The 22,291-nt window shown below is 56.3% G+C and overlaps 9 protein-coding genes across 9 annotated transcripts; 6 read left to right on the forward strand and 3 right to left on the reverse strand.

Moving 5' to 3' along the window:
• The first annotated feature begins 266 nt into the window (after positions 1-266).
• On the forward strand, positions 267-2,733 carry P168DRAFT_291255 (uncharacterized protein). Its single transcript, XM_024837376.1, has 3 exons — positions 267-473; positions 529-999; positions 1,038-2,733. The coding sequence occupies exons 1-3, from the start codon at positions 435-437 to the stop codon at positions 2,532-2,534; spliced, it is 2,007 nt and encodes a 668-aa protein (XP_024691704.1). The 5' UTR covers positions 267-434; the 3' UTR covers positions 2,535-2,733.
• Positions 2,734-3,121: 388 nt separating this feature from the next.
• P168DRAFT_177333 (uncharacterized protein) lies at positions 3,122-4,418 on the forward strand. The gene is made up of 2 exons (XM_024832924.1): positions 3,122-4,006; positions 4,264-4,418. Exon 1 carries the CDS (start codon positions 3,305-3,307, stop codon positions 3,956-3,958), a length of 654 nt encoding a protein of 217 aa, XP_024691705.1. The 5' UTR covers positions 3,122-3,304; the 3' UTR covers positions 3,959-4,006; positions 4,264-4,418.
• Positions 4,339-6,325, forward strand: P168DRAFT_177327 (uncharacterized protein). Its single transcript, XM_024832923.1, has 3 exons — positions 4,339-4,623; positions 4,672-5,179; positions 5,233-6,325. Coding segments are annotated over exons 1-3 (1,341 nt in total). The 5' UTR covers positions 4,339-4,621; the 3' UTR covers positions 6,064-6,325.
• A 1,602-nt stretch (positions 6,326-7,927) lies between these two features.
• Positions 7,928-8,598, reverse strand: P168DRAFT_328188 (uncharacterized protein). Its single transcript, XM_024841328.1, has 2 exons — positions 8,321-8,598; positions 7,928-8,269 (listed from the first exon to the last, which is right to left on the reverse strand). The coding sequence occupies exons 1-2, from the start codon at positions 8,338-8,340 to the stop codon at positions 8,008-8,010; spliced, it is 282 nt and encodes a 93-aa protein (XP_024691707.1). The 5' UTR covers positions 8,341-8,598; the 3' UTR covers positions 7,928-8,007.
• Positions 8,599-9,083: 485 nt separating this feature from the next.
• On the forward strand, positions 9,084-10,505 carry pre2 (proteasome core particle subunit beta 5). The gene is made up of 5 exons (XM_024837377.1): positions 9,084-9,291; positions 9,471-9,578; positions 9,644-9,851; positions 9,908-10,017; positions 10,078-10,505. The coding sequence occupies exons 1-5, from the start codon at positions 9,160-9,162 to the stop codon at positions 10,411-10,413; spliced, it is 894 nt and encodes a 297-aa protein (XP_024691708.1). The 5' UTR covers positions 9,084-9,159; the 3' UTR covers positions 10,414-10,505.
• Positions 10,506-10,564: 59 nt separating this feature from the next.
• On the reverse strand, positions 10,565-14,740 carry P168DRAFT_255236 (DNA-directed RNA polymerase I core subunit RPA135). The gene is made up of 2 exons (XM_024834451.1): positions 11,758-14,740; positions 10,565-11,689 (listed from the first exon to the last, which is right to left on the reverse strand). The coding sequence occupies exons 1-2, from the start codon at positions 14,699-14,701 to the stop codon at positions 10,890-10,892; spliced, it is 3,744 nt and encodes a 1,247-aa protein (XP_024691709.1). The 5' UTR covers positions 14,702-14,740; the 3' UTR covers positions 10,565-10,889.
• Positions 14,741-15,658: 918 nt separating this feature from the next.
• P168DRAFT_311612 (ADP-ribosylation factor-like protein) lies at positions 15,659-16,985 on the forward strand (the record flags this gene model as incomplete). Its single annotated transcript, XM_024839518.1, has 6 exons — positions 15,659-15,708; positions 15,849-15,921; positions 16,015-16,034; positions 16,108-16,170; positions 16,226-16,297; positions 16,352-16,985. 6 exons carry the CDS (start codon positions 15,659-15,661, stop codon positions 16,623-16,625), a joined length of 552 nt encoding a protein of 183 aa, XP_024691710.1. The 3' UTR covers positions 16,626-16,985.
• A 1,128-nt stretch (positions 16,986-18,113) lies between these two features.
• P168DRAFT_177493 (uncharacterized protein) lies at positions 18,114-19,263 on the forward strand. Its single transcript, XM_024832925.1, has 3 exons — positions 18,114-18,138; positions 18,187-18,779; positions 18,856-19,263. The coding sequence occupies exons 2-3, from the start codon at positions 18,196-18,198 to the stop codon at positions 19,058-19,060; spliced, it is 789 nt and encodes a 262-aa protein (XP_024691711.1). The 5' UTR covers positions 18,114-18,138; positions 18,187-18,195; the 3' UTR covers positions 19,061-19,263.
• Positions 19,264-19,465: 202 nt separating this feature from the next.
• P168DRAFT_282885 (uncharacterized protein) lies at positions 19,466-20,800 on the reverse strand (the record flags this gene model as incomplete). The annotated part of the gene is made up of 1 exon (XM_024836012.1): positions 19,466-20,800. One exon carries the CDS (start codon positions 20,798-20,800, stop codon positions 19,466-19,468), a length of 1,335 nt encoding a protein of 444 aa, XP_024691712.1.
• Between the last annotated feature and the right edge of the window lie 1,491 nt (positions 20,801-22,291).

A 22,291-nucleotide genomic window follows, 5' to 3' on the forward strand; every position in this document is an offset into this window, starting at 1 on the left:
GAAGTAAGGAAGTAAGGGTGAAGATGAGATGAAGAAAGGAAGAGGAGGAGAGTAAATAAGGAGGATAATTGTGCATGGCTAATGCAGTGATAGTGAGACATGACTCAGCTATGTATATGCCTGAACCCTGCCAGCTCTTCCAGGCACTCAGGTATCCATCTGCGCCACAGATACTCCAGCCACCGTGGCGCACCACCTCAAATTTCCGCGTCGCGTCCAGTCGGACTGACTCTCCATCTCGTCCATCGCATCTCATCGCATCTCCATCTCCATCTCCATCTTCACTTCATCATTTCTCCACCGCTCTCCACTCCACCCCTTTTTAATCAATCGTTAATTGTGGATCATCTCACTGGGCCATTCATCTATGGTTCATCTCTTTCTTCTATAATCCATTGTCCACTGCTATTGCCCTCCCGTCGGCGTCGTTCATCATGGAGGACAGCCCAGCAAATCGCCTGCCGGCGCAGCTGGTATCTTTCTCCCTCTACAACCGCCTTCTTTACACGACACTAACTGATAGAGTAGCTCCCCCATATGCACCTCGTCTCCCGTCATCGCTACCCCGTCGTCCACATGATGCCCACCGAGACCGTCGTCGAATACCTCCTGTCCGCCCCCAAGATCGTGCGCGAAGCCCAACCCATGCACTGGACCTTCCTGGATGGTCCCCAGGATGGTACCGTCATGCTGACCTGGCAACCCCTGCAACATCTGGGGAACAACTTCGCCAGTGATGGTTACGTCTGGGCCGATGCGGAACAGGCCTACACTTTTGAAGCTCGGGGCTACGTCGTCGAGATGTACCTGCATCGCAGTGGTTATCACCCGCCCAACGAGTCCCTGGCCATCCACTCGCGCCGTCGCTACCGTCTCCTACCCACCAAGAACCCCAACCCCAACGGTCCCGCCCCCGATCCCGCCCTCTGGATCGTTCACTACTCCCGCGCTCCGCCCCCGGAACACGTGCCCGCCAACCGCATCCCCCTCCTCCCGCAGGTCCAGGGCATGCTCTCCCAGCGCCGCTTCTTGCAGAGCCAGGGCCAGCTCGCTCGCAAGGACTTCATGCTGCTGGACCGCCAGAACTGGCCCACCATCAACTTCCCCCCGCAGATGGCCCCCCAGGGTTACGCCCCCGTGCCCGGTCCCTACCCCAGCTCCATGGTCGCGCGCCAACCGTTCTACCCGCCCGCCACCCCGGGCATGCCCGCGCCCGCGGCGGCCCCGATGCCCGCCAAGGCCCCCGCGGCCACCGCGCCTCGTCAGCCGCCATGAACGCCGCCACGGCCGACTTCGCCCTGGAAGATGAGGACGTCTCGGCGGGCGACTTGATGGACCTGTTGACGCCGCGCGAGGTCAGCAAGATGCGGTACCAGCAGCACCACGAGTGGATGGAGGAGATCTTCGCCTCCCCCTACGCCATCAGCCAGATCACCCCCGTTTCGCTTGGCCTGGGCCGCAAGGGCGAGCTGGAATCCCTGACCGCCGGATTCTTTGATGCCCCCGGGGCGCCCCCGCCGGCGGACGCCAAGGAGGGGCCCGACGCGGCTCCGGCCACCAAGCTGGAACCCGCCCGCGCCGAGGAGTTCGCCGACCGGGTGGCCCAGAAGGTCGCCGACATGACCGCCGAGATTGAGCGACTGAAGCGACGCCACGCCCGTCGCATGAGCAAGTTCAACCGCACTACGCTGCTCAAGGACGCCGAGCGGCGCCTGCGCGAATCGGCTGCCGACCCCGCAGCCTCGGGCCCGGAGATCTGGCGGCTCGAGGGGCGACTGGAGGTGCCCGGCGGCGATGAGTCCGAGGAGGACACCGCGCCGGTGCCGCGCGCCGTCGACCCGCCCGCCAAGTACCGGGTGGACGACGTGGTGCGGGAGGTGGAGACGGCGTGGCAGCGGCCGGTTGTCGCGGAGCCCAAGATCTCGTGTGTGCAAAAGGGGGGTCTGCTGGAGAAGATCGAGCCGGAGCCTCCGGTTGCCCCGCCCGCGGCTTCGGCCGCGGATGTGGACATGGGCGGCATGGGCGCCGAGCCCGAAGCCCCGGCCACCGGCGCGCCCGCCCCGTCCGCTCCGCCCGCCGCGGCGCCCGACGTCACCGCGCAGGCGCCGCCGCCGACCGCCCCCAGCGTCCACCCGCCCCGCGCCGATATCGATATGGATCTGGGCGCCGGCCCGGTCCCCGCAGCCAGCCAGCCTCCCTCCGCCGTGCCCACCGCCACCGCATCCGGCGAGACCGGTGAATGGGTCATGGTGAACGAGGAGCAGAAGGAGATGGCCGACGAGAAGCCGGCGGCCGGCATGCCCAGCGGAGCGATCCCGGGACTGACGCCGGGGCAGACGGACAGCACGGGAGACACGGCGCTGGACGGGGCCAACTTCGACTTCACCAACATGGACAGCGCGGGGGATGCGCTGGCGGCGTACACGGAACAGAACGAGGGGTTGGATCTGCCGGACCTGGACAATTCGGCGTTTGGGGATGCGTTCCATGCGTCGGATAATGAGAATACGCATCACCACGATGATGATCTTTAATTTTGTTTCTTTTCTCCTATATTTGGTTTTTGCTCTCTGGAGCTGGGTTGGTGTATCATAGGCTGAATGTACTTGTTTTCTTTTGATGATCAACCGTTTCTATCTTTTTTCGTTCCCTCCACCCAGATGCTTGCTTCTTTGACTCGCACCGGATGAGCAGGCGCTCGAACCTTGGTGAAGTAGCAACTGGCAAGAGAGCATCGACTTAGGGCTGCACTGCGCTCACTAGCCCGATCGGGTATAGGTTGCCTGATCCAGGCATCCGTCAATCTTAGTCCTCTTGCAATTGGTATCTCTACAGGACAACGATATGGATTGATGGATACTCTCCTGTAGAAGGAGGAGATAATACGGACCCGCTGCTGATGCGATCTACCAGCCGACGTTTGCGGTCGGGGCAGCATATGGACCGTCGTGAAGCCCTCGTGTACTACCTCCAGGTCAGATGCTATCACCAGTCATCTTTCTCCGTTTCTCCAGTCTATATATATGTCAATCTATATATATCTCCAGAGATAGAGAGATATATGCAAACAATAGATAACATAATATATGTCATCGGAGAGGGCGGTGGTCAGCGAGTCAAGTCACTGGGTTGATCGTCATACGCATGACAGCCCTGATCAGGTGAACCCGGTCCATACTAGATAAACATCACTTCTTTTCTTCGCAGCTCTCTCTCTCTCTTCCTTCTGCTCTCTTTTTCGCTGTTCTATGTTGCTTCTCGAAATAATCACGATATACACCGTTCTGTCATACAGTTGTCAACCATGTGCTTCGTCGAAATCGACGAAGACGGACCTTGTATCCGTGTTACGGAATTTCGTCCTCAACCTCTACGTGTCTCTTTCCCAGGTGCCAAACACGGTCATCATCACCATTGTCATCATCGTCATCACAAGGCGCATCATCACTGTCATCATAGGCGTGGCAGCAGCAGTAGTAGCAGCAGCAGCAGCAACGACAACAGTAGCGACAGCAGCAAAGGCAGCAAAAGCAGCAGCAAAAGCAGCAGTTCAAGCTCCAGCAAGACCAGCCAGACCAACACCACAATTACAGACACCACCAGCCAGAACACCAGCCTAGTCTGTCCTCCACGACACCGACATCGCCGTTGCAGCGCGCCTCCCGTGATAGTAGATTGGGACTCGCGACATGGCCATGAGCATGAGAAGACCCGTGACCTTGAGTCAAACGACCGCGACTACGACTACACTATTCGAAGGACGTACACGCGCCGCACACGGGAATCCATCCTCCCGTGGCGACGGGGTCGCGTCCTGGAGATCGATGAGCCGGGCCATCGCTATGTCGAGTATATGGAGGTTCCGGCCGTGGAGTGGATTCCACCGCGTGTAAGACCGCGTGGGAGGGTGTGCTCGGATGGGGATGAGGTGGAAGTGCAGTATATTGCGGGACGGTAGTCCATACGCAGCTACTACTATCTATGCTCTGGTTGTGGCTGGCTTAAGGTTGGTTGCTCTTCTTCCTCTTCTCTTCTTTTTTCCTTCGTTTTTCTGGTTGGGTTCCGTTTCACTTTACTTTATTTTGCCTCGCTTTATTACTACTCGCTTCATTCTACCTCATTTGAATTGCTCGATGTCATACTGTTGCTTATATGCCCTTCCATCGGTGAGCGCTCCATGGAACCCTAACCCCTCCTCTCCCAATCACCAGGTTACCACACCGTCTGCGAACCCTCCAGCTAATGAATCGCAAAACTCAAAAGAAAAGAACCCTCGATTCTTGCGTCAGATGACGGATGACGGTGTCGAAAGCGGATGCGAGAATCGACGATGATTTCACCACCCGCGTATCCCCCATGACGTCAGGAGCTCATGTCGTTTCAATAAAGCATTGATGCTCGTCCGGGGTTGAACAATTCAATTTGCCCCATTGTCTATGACAGCTGCAGAAATACTATTGTCTAGCTCTATTGTCGACCCGTTTATTGTTAGAGTACCGGATTGACACGGAAGGTGCTACCAACCTCACGGAGCGTACATATACGATTCCGTGCCGCTCCGTCTCATCATTTCAACACATTTTATTTTGATACTACGTTGGTGATATTATAACACTGCAAAATGTACAATTCCCCATTGAAATTTCCCAGGGTGTGTACTAATTGAAACAGGAATCGCCGTCTCTCCACCCGCAGCGGCGGCAATAGCGGCTCCAGCCACCAGTTCAACCTGTCCACGCTGCGCGGCCTACAGCAGCCCAAGCTAAGCCAGAAGATGAGCAAACTGATCAAGAACGAGAATGGCGTAATTTCGGCTTACGAGAAGGCCGGCCGCGAGCGCATCTCCGTCGCCTCCCAGCTCTCCGATTGGGGCGACAGCATCGAGGATGACGCTATCTCCGACGTCTCCGACAAGCTGGCCGTGCTGCTCGCCGAGATGGGCGACCAGGAGGACAACTTCGCCGGCAACCTCGAGGAGTACCGCATGATGCTGAAGCACATCCGCGACACCGAGGCCTCGGTGCAACCGGCCCGTAACCAGCGCAACAAGGCCGCCGACGAGGTCCAGAAGATGAAGCTGAAAGACCCGAACAACTCGAGTAAGATTGAGACGCTGGAACAGGAGCTGGTGCGAGCGGAGGCTCAGGCCTTAGTTGCCGAGGCACAGTTGACCAACATGGTATGTCCTCTTCCTGTCCGTTCATTCCTTGGTCGTCCCCGCTGACTCGATAGACCCGACAAAAACTCAAAGAGTCCTTCGACGTCCACTTGGCGGCTGTTATTGAACGCGGGGAGAAGCAGATCCTGCTGGCGCGCCACGCCCGCCGTCTGCTCAACTGCCTGGACGACACGCCCATCATCCCAGGCGAGGAGAAGCCCGAGTATCGCCACGGCACCTCGGCCAAGTTGATCGTCGAGGACGCCGAGAGAGACCTCAAGTCGTGGTCGAGCTCCCTCGAGCCGATCCTGACGGCTGTACCCGATCGCACATCCGAGTCCCAGTTGCCCCTGTCGTCGGCGGCGCGGCGCAAGCGCGATTCGGCCGCCGCTGGAGCGAGTGCCGGTCGCGGCACGGAGAGCATGAGTCCCACCGCAAACACCGCCGCGGCGGGCGCCGCAGGATATTCGGGTTTGGACACCTCAGCCGGCGTCGACCAAGACATGACGGACGCTGAGCCCGTTGTTACCGGTGTGGGCGCCGTCCCCGAAGCTACTACCACACAGGCCCCGCGAGTGATCATGCGCGAACGCGAGACCGAGGTGATCGGCACTACGGGAGTCGCCGGTCCGGGCCCCGACATGATGGCCGCCGACCAGGGCATCCGAGTCACCGGCGTTGACCAGGACCGGGTCACCGGCACCGACGAAAAGATGCGAGTCACCGACGCCGACGAGGCCGAGGACCAGAAGTCAGACGTGGTGACCCTGTCAGACTCGACCGAGTCGGTCATTGAGGAGGAACCGGTGCGGGAGCGGCCCGAGAAGGTGCCCAAGCTGTCAGCAGGACTGGGAATGCCCTCTCGCGCCGAGCCGTCCGCATATACCGTCGCAGTGCCTTATTAGAATAGGTTCTGGTTGATTGCTCTTCCTTGTCTATCTGCGGTATGGGCCTGGCTTGTCTTTAGTCGGTGCTCTAATAAGATTGCTTCTGTCTGCCCCGAGCATGCGTTCTGATCCGCAGAGCATCCTGGACAGATCCATGGGACATTATCCTGTACCGGCACCCCTACCCTCAGAACTCAGGATTGCTTCATTCAGCTTGACCCATTAATGATGTATAGTTAATATGATTGTTGATAGTTTTTGTATAGTATATGATTATTTCTTCTTGTATTTGTATGAGCTGTTGGCCTTCCAGGCACTCTTAAGATCGTATAGTGCATCATGATGCCGAAGTAGATTGTTTGGTTGTAGTCGGGTTGGTTGCTTGAATGGTAAAGCGGTAATACATGTCTCATACACAAAATAGAAGAGTTACCCAAATGGTCCAAAAGGGATATCGCTGAAGGGCGCGTGTAGGCTGCCAGAGTCATCTTTCACTCCATCCGTTCTGCGCCAACTGCCAAATTAGGGTTGTTGATATAGATTACGTCATCCATCCAGATCAGTCGGTTCACACATCGCCCTGACAACACCAGATATCGTATCGCCATTCCCTGTCCCTCGCGCTGGAGACATGAGGACGACAGCCTCGTGCATGTTCCTCGGTCTTCCATGATCATGGATAATGCACGGCGAGAGACGATTCGAGGGTGGATCGAAGATATCGAGCCCATGGCCCAATCGGACTCCATGGCACATACCGAACTCATTCGCAGTTACTTGGAAGAGCGAGATTCGAGAAAACGGACACACGGAGAAATATGATTCTTTCCGGGACCGGATCCTTTCAAGCGGCCCAGTGCTCGAGGGGATTGGCAACGGGATGATGATGTCACGGTGGCAGATTCGATAGCTACTTCTTCCGGCCGACAGCAGCTGCGATCGTTAGGTCACAGTCGTGCTAAATTACGCTTGGAGAAGGCTAGTCCTAGCGTGGTCTACATTCAAGAGTGTGTGGATCCTGGCAATGAGGCAGCGACAGATTTGTTGGCGTTTCTACTAGGTGAGGATGAGGAATGTGCAAGCCCTTCATGGGTTCCGGCAGAGGATGCGGTAGCCAAAATATCTGCCTCCTCGTGTCAATGTGCTAGTGAGATACGGAGCGAAGGATCGTGGGTCATGAACGCTGCCTACCCTTTGTTAGAATTGGCCGTTGAAGGCTTACCACTGGAGTGTTGGAGTGTGTAAATCTCTCCTTCCTCTCCTGCGAGACTTACCTCCGCCGGAAGATTTCTACATATCTACTAAAACTAATCGTATATAGACAAACAGAGGAGATTGACACAAAATACCAGCCCCGGTATGCAGGACTCGACCCTGACCACCGCACAATCGACCTTGTGGTAGGGCTGCCGGAAAAAGCTTGGAGTGCGCACTATGATCAACTCGCTGCACATATCCCCGACCACCAATTCAGCCATATCGCGCATCCACACACGGGCGCCCGCGTTCTCGGTTTCGGATGTGTGGTGAAGGCCTCTGTCGGGAATTTGATTGAGGCCGAAGTTCAGCTGGGGATCTGGATGAGCGGGCTGTTCTCGTGGATGTTGCAGCATCGACGACATGCCACTGCTCTTCCGCCTGTGGTCGGGTGCATCAGTATTGGGGGTGACTGGGAGTCGTATATTGTTTACTGCATGGAGGAAGCACACAACCCCCCATCAATCAACTCCCCAGGTGTGCATCTGGGGCCCACTATCGGATTTGCGTGGCCGGGCCGGCAGCCATCGGGCTGTGTCCATGCTGGCGATACGCCTCCGCCGTGTGATGCGGTATATCTGCGAGGATTTTACAGTGTGTCTGCTGCAGCTCTTTACAGGTAATTGAAACCATGCTATTCTATCTCTGAATTTCGGGGTACTTTCCCATTGAATGCACAAAGATCCCAAGAGAAGGAAAGAATAATTACATCAACCCCAGCACCACATCCCCCTGCACAACCGCATGCAACTCCAGTTCCACGTCAGCCCGCAAGTCGAGATTCACCCGGATGTTGATGGTCGACTCCGCCTCCTCTTCCACCTCGATCTCCTCCCCTGATTTCGTCTTCTTCTTGACCTTCTTCATGGGTCGACGGAACCCGGTCGACGGGCCCGTCACGGCGCGATCGCCCCATTGCTTCTCTGAGAGGTTGTTTGCCGGCGGCGTGTTGGGCTCGGTCACCGCACTAGCGCTGCTGTTAGGTGCTGGGCTTCGATAGGGTTGGGCTCAGACATACCTGGGAGTCTCATGGACCATTTTGTTCTTTCTCTCTATCTTTCACTCTGTGTCTGTCCGTCTTTCTGTTTGGATACCCGAGGACAGTTCGATATACGGAGAAAGACAGGACTGCCGGCACGAAGAGAGTAATATTAAGACCTAGGGACAGTGGATGACTCCATCAGGAGCCGTTCCAAAGTTTGAGCATTGCATGGTGCAATGACTGGTGCACCTTAAGCTTCTAGTTAATGGTAGACACGCAGTCAGGAACGGTCCATGACGATGCTCTCTGCTGATGTAGTACGGGTGGAGTTACATCCGGGGCTGGATTCCGCATGCGGTGTTGATCTTTGTTTACTTTCTTATTTACTTGTTTCTTACCTTACTGTTCTTCTCTAGTTTGCTGATTCTTGATTTATATTGATTGGGTATTGTAGATTTATATTGATATAGACTGGTGTGGAGACTGTGCTGTGGTGGGTATACTGTAGCGTACACCACGATCCACGGCCACATTCACGGCATTTGATGCGCAACAGACCTATCCCATTGTCAACATAACTACATTTATCCTATACATGATTCAAAAGGAGCAATATTATACAATCCAACGATCAATCCAACGATAATGTGGATGTAGTGATGTATACCACGTGACCGTGCGGTATAGAGGGCGGGTGGAGTATACCCCACGTGACCGCAGGCGGCCAAGCGTGACGCGGAGCAGCTCAGCATCATCAGCTCCAGCTTCATCATCGTCAACTCCATCCTCCCCAGCTCTCCCCCATCCCTTATTCCTCTTCTTTCTACGTCTTCTTTTTTAAACTAGTGCATTTTCTCTTGATCTAATCTCACAACATGGACAAATTGGTCTCCGTCTACTCCCGTCCGCCTCACAAGGATGATTTCTACTCCGAGCAAGAGCAGCGAGACCTCACCGAGAACCTTCCCCCTCTCTCCCTCAAATTCGACCTTCCTCCGATTGACGACGTGAGCTTCCTCTTTCTCTCTATCTGTACTCCGATCGGCACCGCAGGCTGTTCGCAGGCACCATGCCGATAGACTCCCCACCCGGCCGAACAGCCGCCTAGCTATCTCCATGCGGTCTACCTGCTAGGACGGAACAAGACAGTACAATTCAGAAATCGCTAACGAAGCTCTCCCAACAGTCCCGAGGCTTCCTCCGTGCCATGACCGATGACCACTCCAACCCCAACTGCCCGATTAAGCTCGCCCACGGCACAACAACGCTAGCTTTCCGATTCCAGGGTGGAATTGTACGCCTCTCTCCCACAACCCATCCGCTTCTCATCTCCCACTGACCCATCCCCGTGTCCTCCAGATCGTCGCTACAGATTCCCGAGCCACCGCCGGTAACTGGATCGCCAGTCAGACGGTCAAGAAGGTCATCCCCGTGTCGCGGTTGAGCCGCGGTGAGGATAAGGTGTCGCCCGATGTTGCTGTTCCGGGTCTGCTGGGTACGATGGCTGGTGGTGCTGCCGATTGCCAATATTGGCTGCGGTATTTGAGCCAGCAGTGCACGCTTCATGGTAGGCGGTATTCTAGGAAGGGAACCTAGATGGCCAGTACTAATTGTGGATGATAGAAATCCGACACAAGCGCCGAATCACCGTCGCCGCTGCCTCCAAGATCCTCGCCAACCTGACCTACGCCTACAAGGGATACGGGCTGAGCATGGGAACCATGTTAGCAGGAGTACGTTCCTCCCTCCTCGATAAATTGTCAAAATGAAAAGAGTATACTGACAACCCAAAGATGACCCCCCAAGAAGGCCCCGCCCTGTACTACATCGACTCAGACGGCACTCGCCTCCCAGGCAACCTGTTCTGCGTCGGGTCCGGTCAGACCTTCGCATACGGCGTGCTGGACGCCAACTACAAGTACGACCTGACGGAGCAGGAGGCGCTGGATCTGGGCCGCCGCAGTATCCTGGCTGCCATGCACCGGGACGCCTACTCCGGTGGTTTCATCAACCTCTACCACGTCAAGGAGGAAGGATGGGTGCATCACGGCTTCGACGACATGAACCCGATCTTCTGGAAGACGAAGTTCGAGAAGGGCGAGTTCTCGAATGTGCCGATGGCGCTGTAGTTTTCTTTTCCCTTTAGTCGTTAGTTTGGTGGTTTTTGCTGGGGAATAACGAGGACTAGATACTTTATTTATTATCTTATGATGTGTTTTCCTTCCATCGTATTTGTCTTATCTTAATCATATGATATATATGGAATGTCAAGTATGATGGAGAAGAAGAAAGAAATAATATATGCTCGTATAAACAGTTCACCCAGCAGATATAGATAAAATAGATACAAACAAATGCTTTTGTCCAAACGTCATTAGAAAAACAAAGCCAAGGGCGTATCTTTAACATGACATGGTTACTCAGTCACAGCCGTCGTCAGTCAGTCGGTCAATCAATCAACAGCAGTAACTTAGCAGTCAGTCATTCTTTGCCCCGTATGCAAAACACATACACTCCCATATAAAAAATATATATAAAATAAAAAGGAAATAAAGAAATAAAGAAAAGTAGAACTCAAAATGCAAAGTGAAAAACAGAAAGGAATCTAATTATCAACCAAAAACTTCATCCGAATGCCCATCGCAGCAAGCTCCACATCCAAATACTTCAGCACACCCGGCACAGCAACGACAGTGACGTCGTCGCCGCCCACATATCTGCGGCCGTTCCCGTCCTCCCAGACCACAGCCCGGGAGTCCTCGAAGACGGCTTCGCGCGCGCACCGCCGACACCGCACGAGGGAGCCGGCGCCGCCGGCGCCAGTCCGCTGCTTCTGCTGCTTCTGCTGGTCCTCCTGGCCGGCGGCGGCGGAGGCCGCGGCCACAGCCACGGCGGCAGCAGCCTTGCCGGCTGATGTGGCGGTGACGGTCGCCTGGGTGGACAGGAAAGAGCCACAGCAGCGACAGAGCCAGGCGCGCTGGGCGTCAGAGCAGTTCATGAGACGGTCTTGGAGGAGGAAGGCGGCTCCGTGGGCAATGAGCGAGTCGCGCTCCATTTCACCGACACGGATACCGCCACCCTTGGCACGGCCCTTGACGGGCTGGCCGTGCAGAGAGTTGACGGGTCCTGTGGTGCGCACTTGGAATTTGTCGTTCACCATGTGACGCAGTCTTTGGTAGTGGACGACGCCGATGAAGATGTCGGCGGCGAACTCCTTGCCTGTGATGCCGCTGTAGAGCGGCTCGTTGCCGAAGTAGTTGTAGCCTGCTTTGCGGAGCTGGTGGCCGAAGTAGTCGGTGGCGGTGTTTTCTTCCGAGAATTGGAAGGGTGTGGAGTCTTGCGCGTGGCCATGGAGGGCGCCGGCTTTGCCGGCCATGGATTCGACCATTTGGGCGATTGTCATACCTGGTTGTTTGTTAGAGGGTGGTTTTGGGTTGGGAATGTGGGGAGTGTGGGAAGGGTGTAGAACGTACGAGATGGGAAAGCGTGCGGGTTGATGATCAGATCAGGCTGGATGCCACTCTCCGAGAAAGGCATGTCGACTGCCGGCCACAGCTGCGAACACACACCCTTTTGACCGTGACGAGACGAGAACTTGTCACCGATGATGGGCTTACGCGGCACACGGTACTTGACGCTGATGGACTGGCAAGGCTCGACACCCGACTCGGCACCGAGGATGCGGATGCTGTCGATGTAGCCCTCTTCGGCGTCCTTGTACTTGACGAAGTGGGTGTGGCCATCGACGTTGACGTACGAGTCGGTGGCGGCGTCGTAGCGGACAGTGTGCCAGGCCGCGACGAGGCTGCCCTCGCGCACGCGGGCGCCGATGTGCGGCAGCCCGTCCTCGTCCAGGGTTTGACGCCACTCGGCCTTGACCTCGGCGCCCGGGGCAAAGCCGAACAGCTTGCCGACCTCGCGGCGGGACTTGCCGCGCCGCGAGTCCTTGTCGTCCAGGCCGTGGACCTTGGTCTTGTAGATGGTGCCGTGACCGAAGCCGCGCTCGTGCGCGGACTTGTTGATGATCATCGCGTCGTCCATGTCGTAGCCCGTGTACGAGATGATAGCCACGATGGCGTTGGTGCCGTTGGGGAAGTTGTCCAGCCCGTAGGCGTTGTAGAGCGGCGGGCGCACGATGGGCGTCTGCCCCGTCTGCAGCCGGTACAGCTTGTTGTCCGTGCGGTAGTCGATGGCCGTGCCGGGCGTACCCATGGTCTGCTTGCTCATCTGGCACTGGTACATGTTACGCGGCGACTGGTTCTGGTCGGAGAAGGGGGTCATGTTGGCGACGATGGAGAGGATGTTGGTGGGCGTGTACTCGATGTGGGTGGACAGGCCGGCGATGAGGTCGTTGGGCAGACACGCGATCTCCATGAAGGGCTGCTCGAATGGCCCGACGTAGTCGAGCTGGTCCAGCGGCAGGTACTTGACCGGCCGGTACATGCGCGCCGCCTGCGAGAACAGGTAGAGACCCGGGTACTGGCCGCCGGTGGAGTTGGGGACGTAGCCGACCTCCAGCTCGCGCGGGACGCGGTGAGTGCCGGCGACCTTCCAGTGCCGCAGGGTGTCGGCCACCACGCGGGCCTGCGCGGGGGAGCAGAAGCCGACGATGCGGCCGTCCAGCTGGACGGTGACGCTCTCCTCCAGGGAGACCGACGACTCGGACCGAACGCCGAGCTGGACGAGGAGCCGCGGCAGGTGGGAGACGTCCACGTTGCTCGTGGCGATCAGGCACTTGTGAGCCAAATGGTTGAGCAGACCGCAGGGGGAGCCATCGGGGGTGTGGACGGGGCAGAAGAAGCCCCAACTCTCGGGCAGCAGCTTGCGCACCGTCGTGGTCTTGAGCTGGGCGAAGAAGCTACCACGATGGATCATGCGGAAGTGACTGATGAACCGGTAGAAGTTGATCTTCTCGGCCATGACGGTGTAACCGGACGTCTGCTGCAGATCGAGGCCACTGGGACTGACGAGGTTACCGGTGGAGAGGAAGTACTCGAGGGCGCCGCCGAGGTTCTCGTTGGTGCGCTTGACGATCTTGCCAAGGAAATCCCGCTCGAAAGCCGGGTCGGTGAAGCGGGCGCCGTGGTTGCGCATGGACCAGTCGCGCAGGACGGGGGCCAGCGAGCGCACCCACTCCTCCAGACGCTCCTTGAGGATCATCCCGTACAGGAACCCACCCAGCAGGATCTCCTGGTTCGAGACGGCGTCCGGGTTGTCGGGGGCGCAGTCGCCGGCGACGAGGGCGTAGAGCTTGCGGATCATGAACAGGGTCAGCTTGAACTTGTCGTAGTCCTGGGTCTCGGTGACGTCCTGGTTGCCGAGGTGGGGCAGGACGACCTTGCGCAGGAACTCGGCGCCGGCCTCCTCGTTGGGGGTGTCCATGGGGATGCCGAGCACGGGCTTGAACTTCTCACCCAGGAGGGCGCGGCACGAGGCGCGGGAGTGGGTGGAGTAGGCCTTGTAGGTGCGCAGCAGCAGCTCGACACGGTCGGTGACGAAGGTGTTCTTCATGCCCTCGGAGTTGGGCCCGCCGACGATGCCCTCGAAGATCTCGCGGTCGTTGGTCTCGACCAGGGCCTTGAGGATCATCATGACGGGGACGAGGAACTCGTTCTTGCGCCAGGAGAAACGGAAGGTGACGCCGCCGTCACTGAGGTAGTGCAGCACGTTCGTCTGGGAGGTCTGATCGGGGCGCACAGAGCGGATCTGCACACCGAACTTGGTGTAGGCCTGACCACGCTTCACGAAGGACCCTCGGATGATGGACATGGGGTAGTTCCGGCGGCCGACGACCAGCATTCGAATGAGCTTCTCGTTACCGTTGACGATGTAGTATCCGCCCAGCTCCTCAGACTCCTCCTTGTGCTGAACAAGCTCGTTGGGGGTGGCGTTCTCGAGGTGACAGCGGTTGGTGCGCATCATGATGGGGACCTGGCCCAGCTCCCGGACGGACTCGGCCCAGTCCCCATTGTTGACGCGGTACTCGATGCGGGCGCGCAGTTTCCCGCGGTAGGTGGCATGTCGCTCCCGGCACTCGGAGGGGTAGATGTTACGATTCCGGGTGGTGAACTTGTTGGTGGGAGGGAGGGCGGGCTTCTCGAGCAAGACCTCCTTGACGCGGACTTGCAGGCGGTTGCGCCTGGGGGGTTTGCGGCCCTCGGCCTGGCGGGCTCGTTTCTGCTCGGGGGACTCGAAGTCTCCATCCACGAAGGTCTTGGTGCCGATATCCTTCAAACCGGCTTCAAGGATCTTGGGCCCGTCGAAGAGGGCGTTGAAGGAGTCGACATGGGGGCGGATGGCCTCGGCGAGGGCGGGATAGGCGGTTTGATCTTTGGGAGGGTGTCGAAAAAGATGCTCCCGGCGGAGGGTATCATAGCCAACGGACCAAGTGGTCTCTGTCGACTTGGCGGGGGCCATACTGATGGGGCCGACAAGTCCGTGGGAAGCGAGGATCGCCGTGGGAGAGATGATGAGTAGTTGAAGCCTTTTTTTCGTCGCTTTTCCTCTACGGGGAAATTTTTCGGTGGAGCCGGGCGGTATCGTCACGTGGAGATAGTCTAGGGTGCCTGAGGTGTCTGCATCCTTCTTACTGCCTGAGGTGTCTACTGCCTGAGGTGTCTACCGCCTGAGGATATCACATTCCTCAGGCGGCAAAGAGCGGTGACTGAGGCTCCAACAACACCACATCTTGATATCTTGATCCATCCGGATATCAGTCCTGATTTCAGATCTATATTCTCCATCTAGATACTGATAAACCGCTTCGGAGTCCCAAGAGCCCCGGAGTATAGATAGGACTCGTGCGACCCCGACTCCCCCGTTCGAATCGAATCTCCATCCCGATAGTGACTGGAATAAGCGCTCGGAGCGCAGCGTGCAGGTCATGCGAGACTCATCCAGAGGGATCAAATTGCCGCTTGCTGTGGACCTGGTTGATTCTTCACTCTGTTTTGTTTCTCTTGTATTTTCCTACTCCTTTTTTTTTCTAATCCAGGATCCGTATAACTGGAGAGATCTATCGTGACCTACCTGTTCCCGCCTACAGATCTAGTAGTAGTGTCATTCCTCCCACTCCCGTCATCCCCACTTCAAACCTCTTTTTTTCCCTTCTTCCTTCAGCCCGGGTTATATTTGCTCCTCCCACCACTCCATAAACTCCACTCCAACTTCATCCTTGGCTCCATTCTTGTTCGTTCTTCAGCCCACGCACTATTCTTTTTTTTCTTCTTTCCTTTTTTCTTTTTTCCTTCCCTTTTTTCCTGTTTTTTTTTTTCCCTTTTCCTGTCTCTCCCTATCTCTTTTTTTGACCTCTATCTTCGTTCCTTTGGATCAACTCCCCCCCCCCAACCCCAACCCCAACCCCAACCCATCATCATGGCGGGTATCTTTCGTACCATATATGACTGGCTGTTAAGGATGTTTTGGTGAGTGGGCCGTTCCAACCAACAACCCTCCTCTTCTTGACGTTGTGTGGCGGTTCATTCCGAGCATGGCTCCCCTTCCCGGCCCGTCCCCGCACGCAAACCACCCCTCCCTCTCCAGGCTAATCTTATGTCCATGCCAGGGCCACGGAGATGGATGTCACCATGATCGGTCTCCAGAATGCCGGGAAATCCTCGTTATTGCGAGTATTGGCCGTATGCTCCCCTTCCCACGATGTGTCTGTGTCTGTGTCGGTATGAATGTGGGCGTTTGTCCGCTGTCGCTGACCCACATCCATCCGTCGACAGGGCGGCGAGTTCACCGTAGAGTAAGTGGCCAGCGCGTAGGATCCCAACCCGCCAGTTGGCTCCCCGTCCGTGTTGCTAAGGGTCGCATTTCAGTTCCATCCCCACCATCGGTTTCAACACCAAGCGCGTTCAAAAAGGTCATGTGACCTTGAAATGGTGTGTCTCGCCCTCGAACGGCGGTCGCATGGGATTTTCGGTTGACTCGATCTAGCTGGGATCTTGGGGGTCAGCCCCGATTCCGACCCATGTGGGAGCGGTACTGTCGCGGTGTGAATGCCATCGTGTAAGAGGATCCTTTCTTTTCGTCCCGTTTCCCGAGTGCTGACGGGTCGTGGAGATATATCGTCGATGCGGCGGATCACGCGGCGTTACCGGTCGCGACAGAGGAACTGCACGATTTGATGACCAAGCCGACGCTGGACGCTATCCCCCTGTTGGTGCTGGGGAATAAATCCGATCTCCCCAACAAAATGTCGGTCGACCAGTTGATTGACGCGATGGACCTCAAGTCCATCACGCACCGCGAGGTGAGCTGCTATGGGATCAGTGCCAAGGAGGAGACGAACCTTGATGCGGTGTTGCACTGGCTCATCGCCCGAGCCAGCCGATGAACGCCCGGCCGGCAGGTCCGCTGGCGCGACCTTTCGCCGCCTTTGTAGATTCTTCCCTTATATCTCTCTCTCCCTCTCTACCTCTCCCTCCCTCTTCCTATCTTCCTCCCTCTCGATCGAGTGGCTCACAGCCAGCGATGTAATGACGACAACGATGTGAACCAGGCACATGTTCATGGAGCGTTAGCGGATGATTCTTCTTTCTGTCATTTTCGTTTTTGTTTTCTCTTTTTGGTTGAATGATTGGTTCGGTCACGAATGAGGTTCGAATCATGGAGAGTATGACTACCTATATCTCTGGGTACTTTGGTGTCAATCCAGCATGTCACATATGTCAACGAAGCGTCGATGCACGAGTCCACATATAAAATCCAAGAGACATCTGTAGTCAACCGAGTCAAGAGAACCCACCGAACAAACGAAGGAGAGAATTGAGGAAAGAAAGAAGGACGAGGGAAGCAGTTCGTTCTTAGGAGTTGGCGGGAACCCCACACTGACCATGTTGATGCGTTGGCAATGCAGATCGGTCCCGGCCAATCATGTCCCGCCATGCCTCCGCCTGGCTGCCTCATTGCCTGGCTGCCTGGGGCGGTTGATTTGTGCTGTTTGTTTCTTTTCTTTCTATCTTCATCTCATCTCTCGATCTCTCATCCCTCTTTCTTTCTTTCTTTCTTTCTTTCTCTCACTTCTCCCTCGATTCCATACTCCATCCTCTATCCTCCATGGGATGACTGTGATACAGTCAGTGGGGAATGCTGCCGGAGATGAAACAGGGGTGTCTCCTCCATCCCTGCTGTCCATACTGCCATCATTGGCCCGTGGATGATGGGTCCATCATGGTCCCACCTACTATGGTGATATGCTGCCTCAGGCAGAAAAAAGCTATAGATCCCTACCAGACACAATGGCCCAGCGTGATGGATATGCCTTCATGACAAGACAGACCGTACCAATCAGGCTATACACCATGGATACTATACAGAGTCTCCCCATTGGTGCAGGGTCAATCCGGTGGTCGCGGGCAGTGCAAGACCAGTGTCGACGGACTGCTCTGGAATGAATGGATGTATACAAACCAGGCAAGCCCGATGGGTGACCACTTAGTCTCCAGTCGTTCTGATATGGAAGCCACGACCCCGAGCATATCTATACAACCTCCTCCCGAGGGACAAACCCGACAAGCCCTTTGGGTTTTCTGGGTCTCCCCTCTGCTGGGAACCTATCTCTTGGACCCCAACATTATTACTTAGATACCACACATAACATCACTTTTTTACACATCATACTGTCAACCTACCCTGGCTCGTAGTTAGCTCGGTCGATAACATGAGAGTCAGGCCAGAGCATCTCCCCCCCCAATACTCACCACCTCATGATAATTGAGCCTCGGGACCGTATAAACTATGTGGTATGGTCCTTGTGGATTCTCCTACAGCAGATCCACCGCGATCGCCGGGAATGTCGGGAGTTATCACACCCGCGAACGGAGAACGACTTCCTCCGCTACTACTTGGTGAGCCTGTCAACTAGCCCCCATGGGTCGCTCCCCTAACGGCAGCAGACTATCCCGATGTTGTCCCTTCACCTTCCCGTCCCGCGGTCCCATCCAGGCGCTCGAATCGTAGCGACCAACATCCCCGGTGGCGGACGGTTCATCGCCTTATGGGGAGAGTGGCGTGTAAGGGTTATAAAAGAACCCATCAACTGCGCAACGTTCAACTACAGTGCCCTGCCGGATATGAACGGCGGCAGCCTAGCCCCCATGGAAGATGTCCTCCGGCAACTACCGCTCACCTTGGGAGAGAACGATCGTCTGGAGTCAAGAGCCACGGCTGCATGTGCGACCTACATGGGGTACACTGGCTGCGTGTTCACCGGCTCGGGCTTCACCGCGGACCTGCTGGCGTTTGCCAAAATCGCATCGTGGGCACTCCAGACCCACGGAACTTGTATCATCCTGTACGACGACTGTGCTCACGGGTCCCTTCAGGCCAGCGCCATCCAGGCTGCTCGTGTCGGAGCCACCGAGGGAGATCACGCGGGTGGTGTCTCGGTTATGAAATTTATGCACAATGATATGGACCATCTCCGGTACATGTTGGGCAGGTGTCCGAAAAAAGCGCAGGTCTGCGTCGCCATCGAGGGGCTGTATAGGTTGGTCTTTCCTCCTAGATTCCCCCCTCCCCTCGGTACCCGCGCGGGACAGCCGTGGTTAAACTGGGCCCTCCAGCGCGGACGGCTCCATTCCACCAATCCCTAATATTCTCGAGCTCAAGGAGTACTACAATTTTCTTCTACTGGTCAACGAGTCACATGGCTTTCTCTCCTTCGGCAGCGGAGGACGCGGGTGCTTCGAGTACTGGCGCGACCTTGGCTATGACTGCCCGACTGGGGAGGTGGCAATCATGACCACCTCCCTGGCCGGGAATGGATGAATGGATGAATGGATGGATGGACGAGGTGAATGGTTAAAGAAAGAGATAGATAGGAAGAAGACAGACAAAAACATGGTGAATAGCTCGACCATGAGGGAATCAATCATTTACTAGATAGATAGATAGGTAGGTAGATAGGTAGATAGATAGATAGATAGATAGGTATGTAACGAGGGATATGTATGACCCTTCTCAAAGATAAAAGTAGAAACAAAGAGAAGTAAATATGTAACATGAGAAAGAGGGGGAAAAATCGAGTCTTGCCGTCGTTGAAAAAAAAGGGAATTATATCAAAATTTCACAAAAAAATATAGATAAAAGAAAGGAAGAAAAGTAAGAAAGAAAATAAATCCTAAGAAAGCCATATTTCATGTTCAAATCTGCCCAGCTAATAAACATCCCAGTTTAAAGATCTTTGTACGAGTTCGGGGCGGGTTTGCGCCCGCTCTGGAGTAAACTCGGGGGCCTGCCCGGGTTATTCTGGCTGGTGGTTTCGTTGGGGCCCGGCATGGCGGAGAAGGGCGGGGGCGGGGAGGATGGGATGCTGGGGGACATTTCGCGCGCGTAGGGCATCTGGTTGATGGCCGGGGAGGGTTGGCGGAAGGGGATGGGGCGGGGGCTGTCGGTGCGGTGGCCGATGGCCATGCCGATGCCGGGCGAGGGTTGTCGGTAGGGCATGTGCATGGGCATGGCTTGGTATTGCTCGTTGACGTTGGGGGCGGGGGAGCCGAGCGGCGTTTGGTTGAAGCCTGGGGAGGGTTGGCGGTAGGGGACGGGTCCGCCGAGGGCGTTGAGGCCTGGGGATGGCTGGCGGTAGGGGATGGGACGGGGTCCGTCGGGCGCGGGGGAGCCGGATGGGCCCATGGCCATGTACTGTGGTTGCGCGTAGCCCATCGGGGCGGGCGACATGGATGGCGGCGCGGGGGACATGGCCGGGGGTGCGGGCGACATCGTCTGGAAGGGGTGTCCGCCGGGGTAGTCGTGGTGGGACTGGTCGTAGGGGGAGATGGGGCCCGTCGCCATGGGGCCTGCGCCCATGGGGGCGGGGGAGCGCGTGCGGTACATGCTCTGGTCGTCGTAGGCCCGCGACTCGGGGTAGAAGCTAGACGGGGTCCCCGGCGTCCCCGTGCGCATCGGGGCGGGACCCATGTAGCCCGGTGCTAGGGGGCGCTGGCTCGCGGAGGGCGTGCGCCGCGGTTCCTGGTTGGCGAGGTTCAGGGGCTCCATCTCGACGGCGTCGCGGTCATTCTCCACGCGGCGGGACACGGCGCTGTCCCAGGTGGGCATGGCGGGCAGGGAATCCTCGTTCGCCTTGGAGGGCGGGGCGGAGCTGGCGGGGGAGTCGAAGCGGGCGACGGCGGTGCCGCGGTAGACGGGCGGCGCCGGGGAGGGCGCATAGACGTTGCCGGACGGGGCGGGCATGGGCGGCGGGGGCTGATTGAAGGAAGGATCGTAGGGGTCGTCCATGTATTTGGGTTTCTTATTCCGCGGTTTGGGGCAGCAACAGGAACAGCAGCCACAGCAGCGGCAGCACTGGATGCCACAGCAGAGGCAGTTGATGACGCAGGCCAGGATGGCGATGACAATGACGGAGCCGACGATGATGGCAGCGACGACGGGCCATTTGCAGTAGGATTTGGCCATGCAGTTGTCCCAGCTGGATAAGGTCTCGGGGGCGGCCTGCAACTCGCTCCCCAGGTCCCGCGACCACAACGGGTTGGGGCTCATGTACGGACTCATGGTCGCGATAGTTTCCTTTCTTCTCCTTTTTTATTGGCTTTCCCCGCTTTTTCCGGATGCGACGCACTCAGACCGTCCAGGCGCAGCGACCGTGGTATCGTCGAACTGAACTCCCGACCGATGGGTCAAACGATCCCGGCGAGTCGGGACGCCACAAACAGGAAAGGATGATGCGATTCGAATCGATTGTGGTCCGCATGGGTCGGTCGGTCGGTCCTTTATGGGCGTTGTCCAAGTGTGGCTTGGGATATGTTATGATACAGCGCCGGAATGTATAGATCCGTTGGCGCGGGACGGACTTGTTTCAGAATCGATATGAACGATTGAAATCAAGAAAAAACGGTCAAGAATCGAGGGGAAACGAAACCGAGTATGGAATATAAAATAAACAAATAAAGAAGAGGGAGAAAAAGGATCCAAAAAGGAAGCGAAAAGGAAGCGAAAAAGTGGTTGGCTGAAAGTTACCGGCAGGACGATCAGTTTGCACCGCCTCCCAAGGGGTTCGTCGGATGTCTCAGTTTGGAGATGGAGTATATCGAAAGACTGGTCGAACGATTCGAACAAGCAAGAAGAGAGTGTGACTGGATAAAGAAGGACTGAATAAGGACCGAGGGATAGAAAGAGAGAGACAGAGACGAAGGAGAGAAGGAGAAAATAGGAGGAAGAAAGAGAGAAGAAAAGGTGGAGAGAAGAAGGAGAGAAGAGAAGAGACAGAAGACGCCGAAGAGGAAGAAAAGAGGCGGGGATCTGCGTTCATCTGCCTATCCCAATTGTTGGTATGGTAATCATACTTAAAGGGTCACTATTGTTTGGGCTATTCGGGGCTTCTTCTAGGGGCTGCAGTTAATCTCCCAGGGACATGCACCCCTACAGCATCCCCATCTCCCAGCACGGTAATGACAATACCGTACCTCTCCCCCCTCCCCACTCGTCGATCGCAGCCACCGGTCGGAACCATCCACTTTTTCCCTCGAGATTCGGTGTACCTCTTTACATCGACCATCCCTTGACTGGAGAATGACACTGTCAAATTACCGTCTTTCTCTCCACCGGGGTTGGAGACGGTAGGGAGATTTCATAGTCCACTGGTCGGTACTGGCACACCCGAGGCATCCACGGGCCATGGGTTCTCGAAATTAGATAGTGGAGATGCGACCCAAGAAGGATCATGGAGGTAACACCCTATCCACTCTCCAGCATTATATCGTGTACAGTGGACGACGGACTTCATAATGGACTGTAGAATTATGGAATCTGGATGGAGGCTCACCGACCACCTCCCCGGTCATTAAGATATACAACATATAATCGCGTACGACAGAGAACGAATCACGAAAAGAGATCAAAAAAGAAGGAATGGAAACAAAATGAATAAGAAAAAAGACAGTACGCATTCGTAGGCCCATAACGCATGCCATGCCTCCCACCCAGTCCTCATATCACGAGTCCCGTAAAAACCAAACCACTTGCTCAATAACGCCAGAAACAGAT

Source organism: Aspergillus campestris (genome assembly GCF_002847485.1).
Source record: "Aspergillus campestris IBT 28561 chromosome Unknown P168scaffold_8, whole genome shotgun sequence".
NCBI lineage: Eukaryota > Fungi > Ascomycota > Eurotiomycetes > Eurotiales > Aspergillaceae > Aspergillus > Aspergillus campestris.

Bases quoted from the DNA above. Each gene is read 5' to 3' on its own strand.
- P168DRAFT_291255 (XM_024837376.1), top strand. From the start codon at position 435: ATGGAGGACAGCCCAGCAAATCGCCTGCCGGCGCAGCTG. The intron at 474-528 runs GTATCTTTCTCC...CTGATAGAGTAG, and splicing joins ATCGCCTGCCGGCGCAGCTG to CTCCCCCATATGCACCTCGT. The intron at 1,000-1,037 runs GTCCAGGGCATG...CTTCTTGCAGAG, and splicing joins GCATCCCCCTCCTCCCGCAG to CCAGGGCCAGCTCGCTCGCA.
- P168DRAFT_177333 (XM_024832924.1), top strand. From the start codon at position 3,305: ATGTGCTTCGTCGAAATCGACGAAGACGGACCTTGTATCCGTGTTACG.
- P168DRAFT_177327 (XM_024832923.1), top strand. The intron at 5,180-5,232 runs GTATGTCCTCTT...CTGACTCGATAG, and splicing joins AGGCACAGTTGACCAACATG to ACCCGACAAAAACTCAAAGA.
- P168DRAFT_328188 (XM_024841328.1), bottom strand. From the start codon at position 8,340: ATGGTCCATGAGACTCCCAG. The intron at 8,270-8,320 runs GTATGTCTGAGC...CAGCAGCGCTAG, and splicing joins ATGGTCCATGAGACTCCCAG to TGCGGTGACCGAGCCCAACA.
- pre2 (XM_024837377.1), top strand. From the start codon at position 9,160: ATGGACAAATTGGTCTCCGTCTACTCCCGTCCGCCTCACAAGGATGAT. The intron at 9,852-9,907 runs GTAGGCGGTATT...TGTGGATGATAG, and splicing joins CCAGCAGTGCACGCTTCATG to AAATCCGACACAAGCGCCGA. The intron at 10,018-10,077 runs GTACGTTCCTCC...GACAACCCAAAG, and splicing joins TGGGAACCATGTTAGCAGGA to ATGACCCCCCAAGAAGGCCC.
- P168DRAFT_255236 (XM_024834451.1), bottom strand. From the start codon at position 14,701: ATGGCCCCCGCCAAGTCGACAGAGACCACTTGGTCCGTTGGCTATGAT. The intron at 11,690-11,757 runs GTACGTTCTACA...ACAAACAACCAG, and splicing joins CCCGCACGCTTTCCCATCTC to GTATGACAATCGCCCAAATG.
- P168DRAFT_177493 (XM_024832925.1), top strand. From the start codon at position 18,196: ATGTTGTCCCTTCACCTTCCCGTCCCGCGGTCCCATCCAGGCGCTCGA. The intron at 18,780-18,855 runs GTTGGTCTTTCC...TGGGCCCTCCAG, and splicing joins GCCATCGAGGGGCTGTATAG to CGCGGACGGCTCCATTCCAC.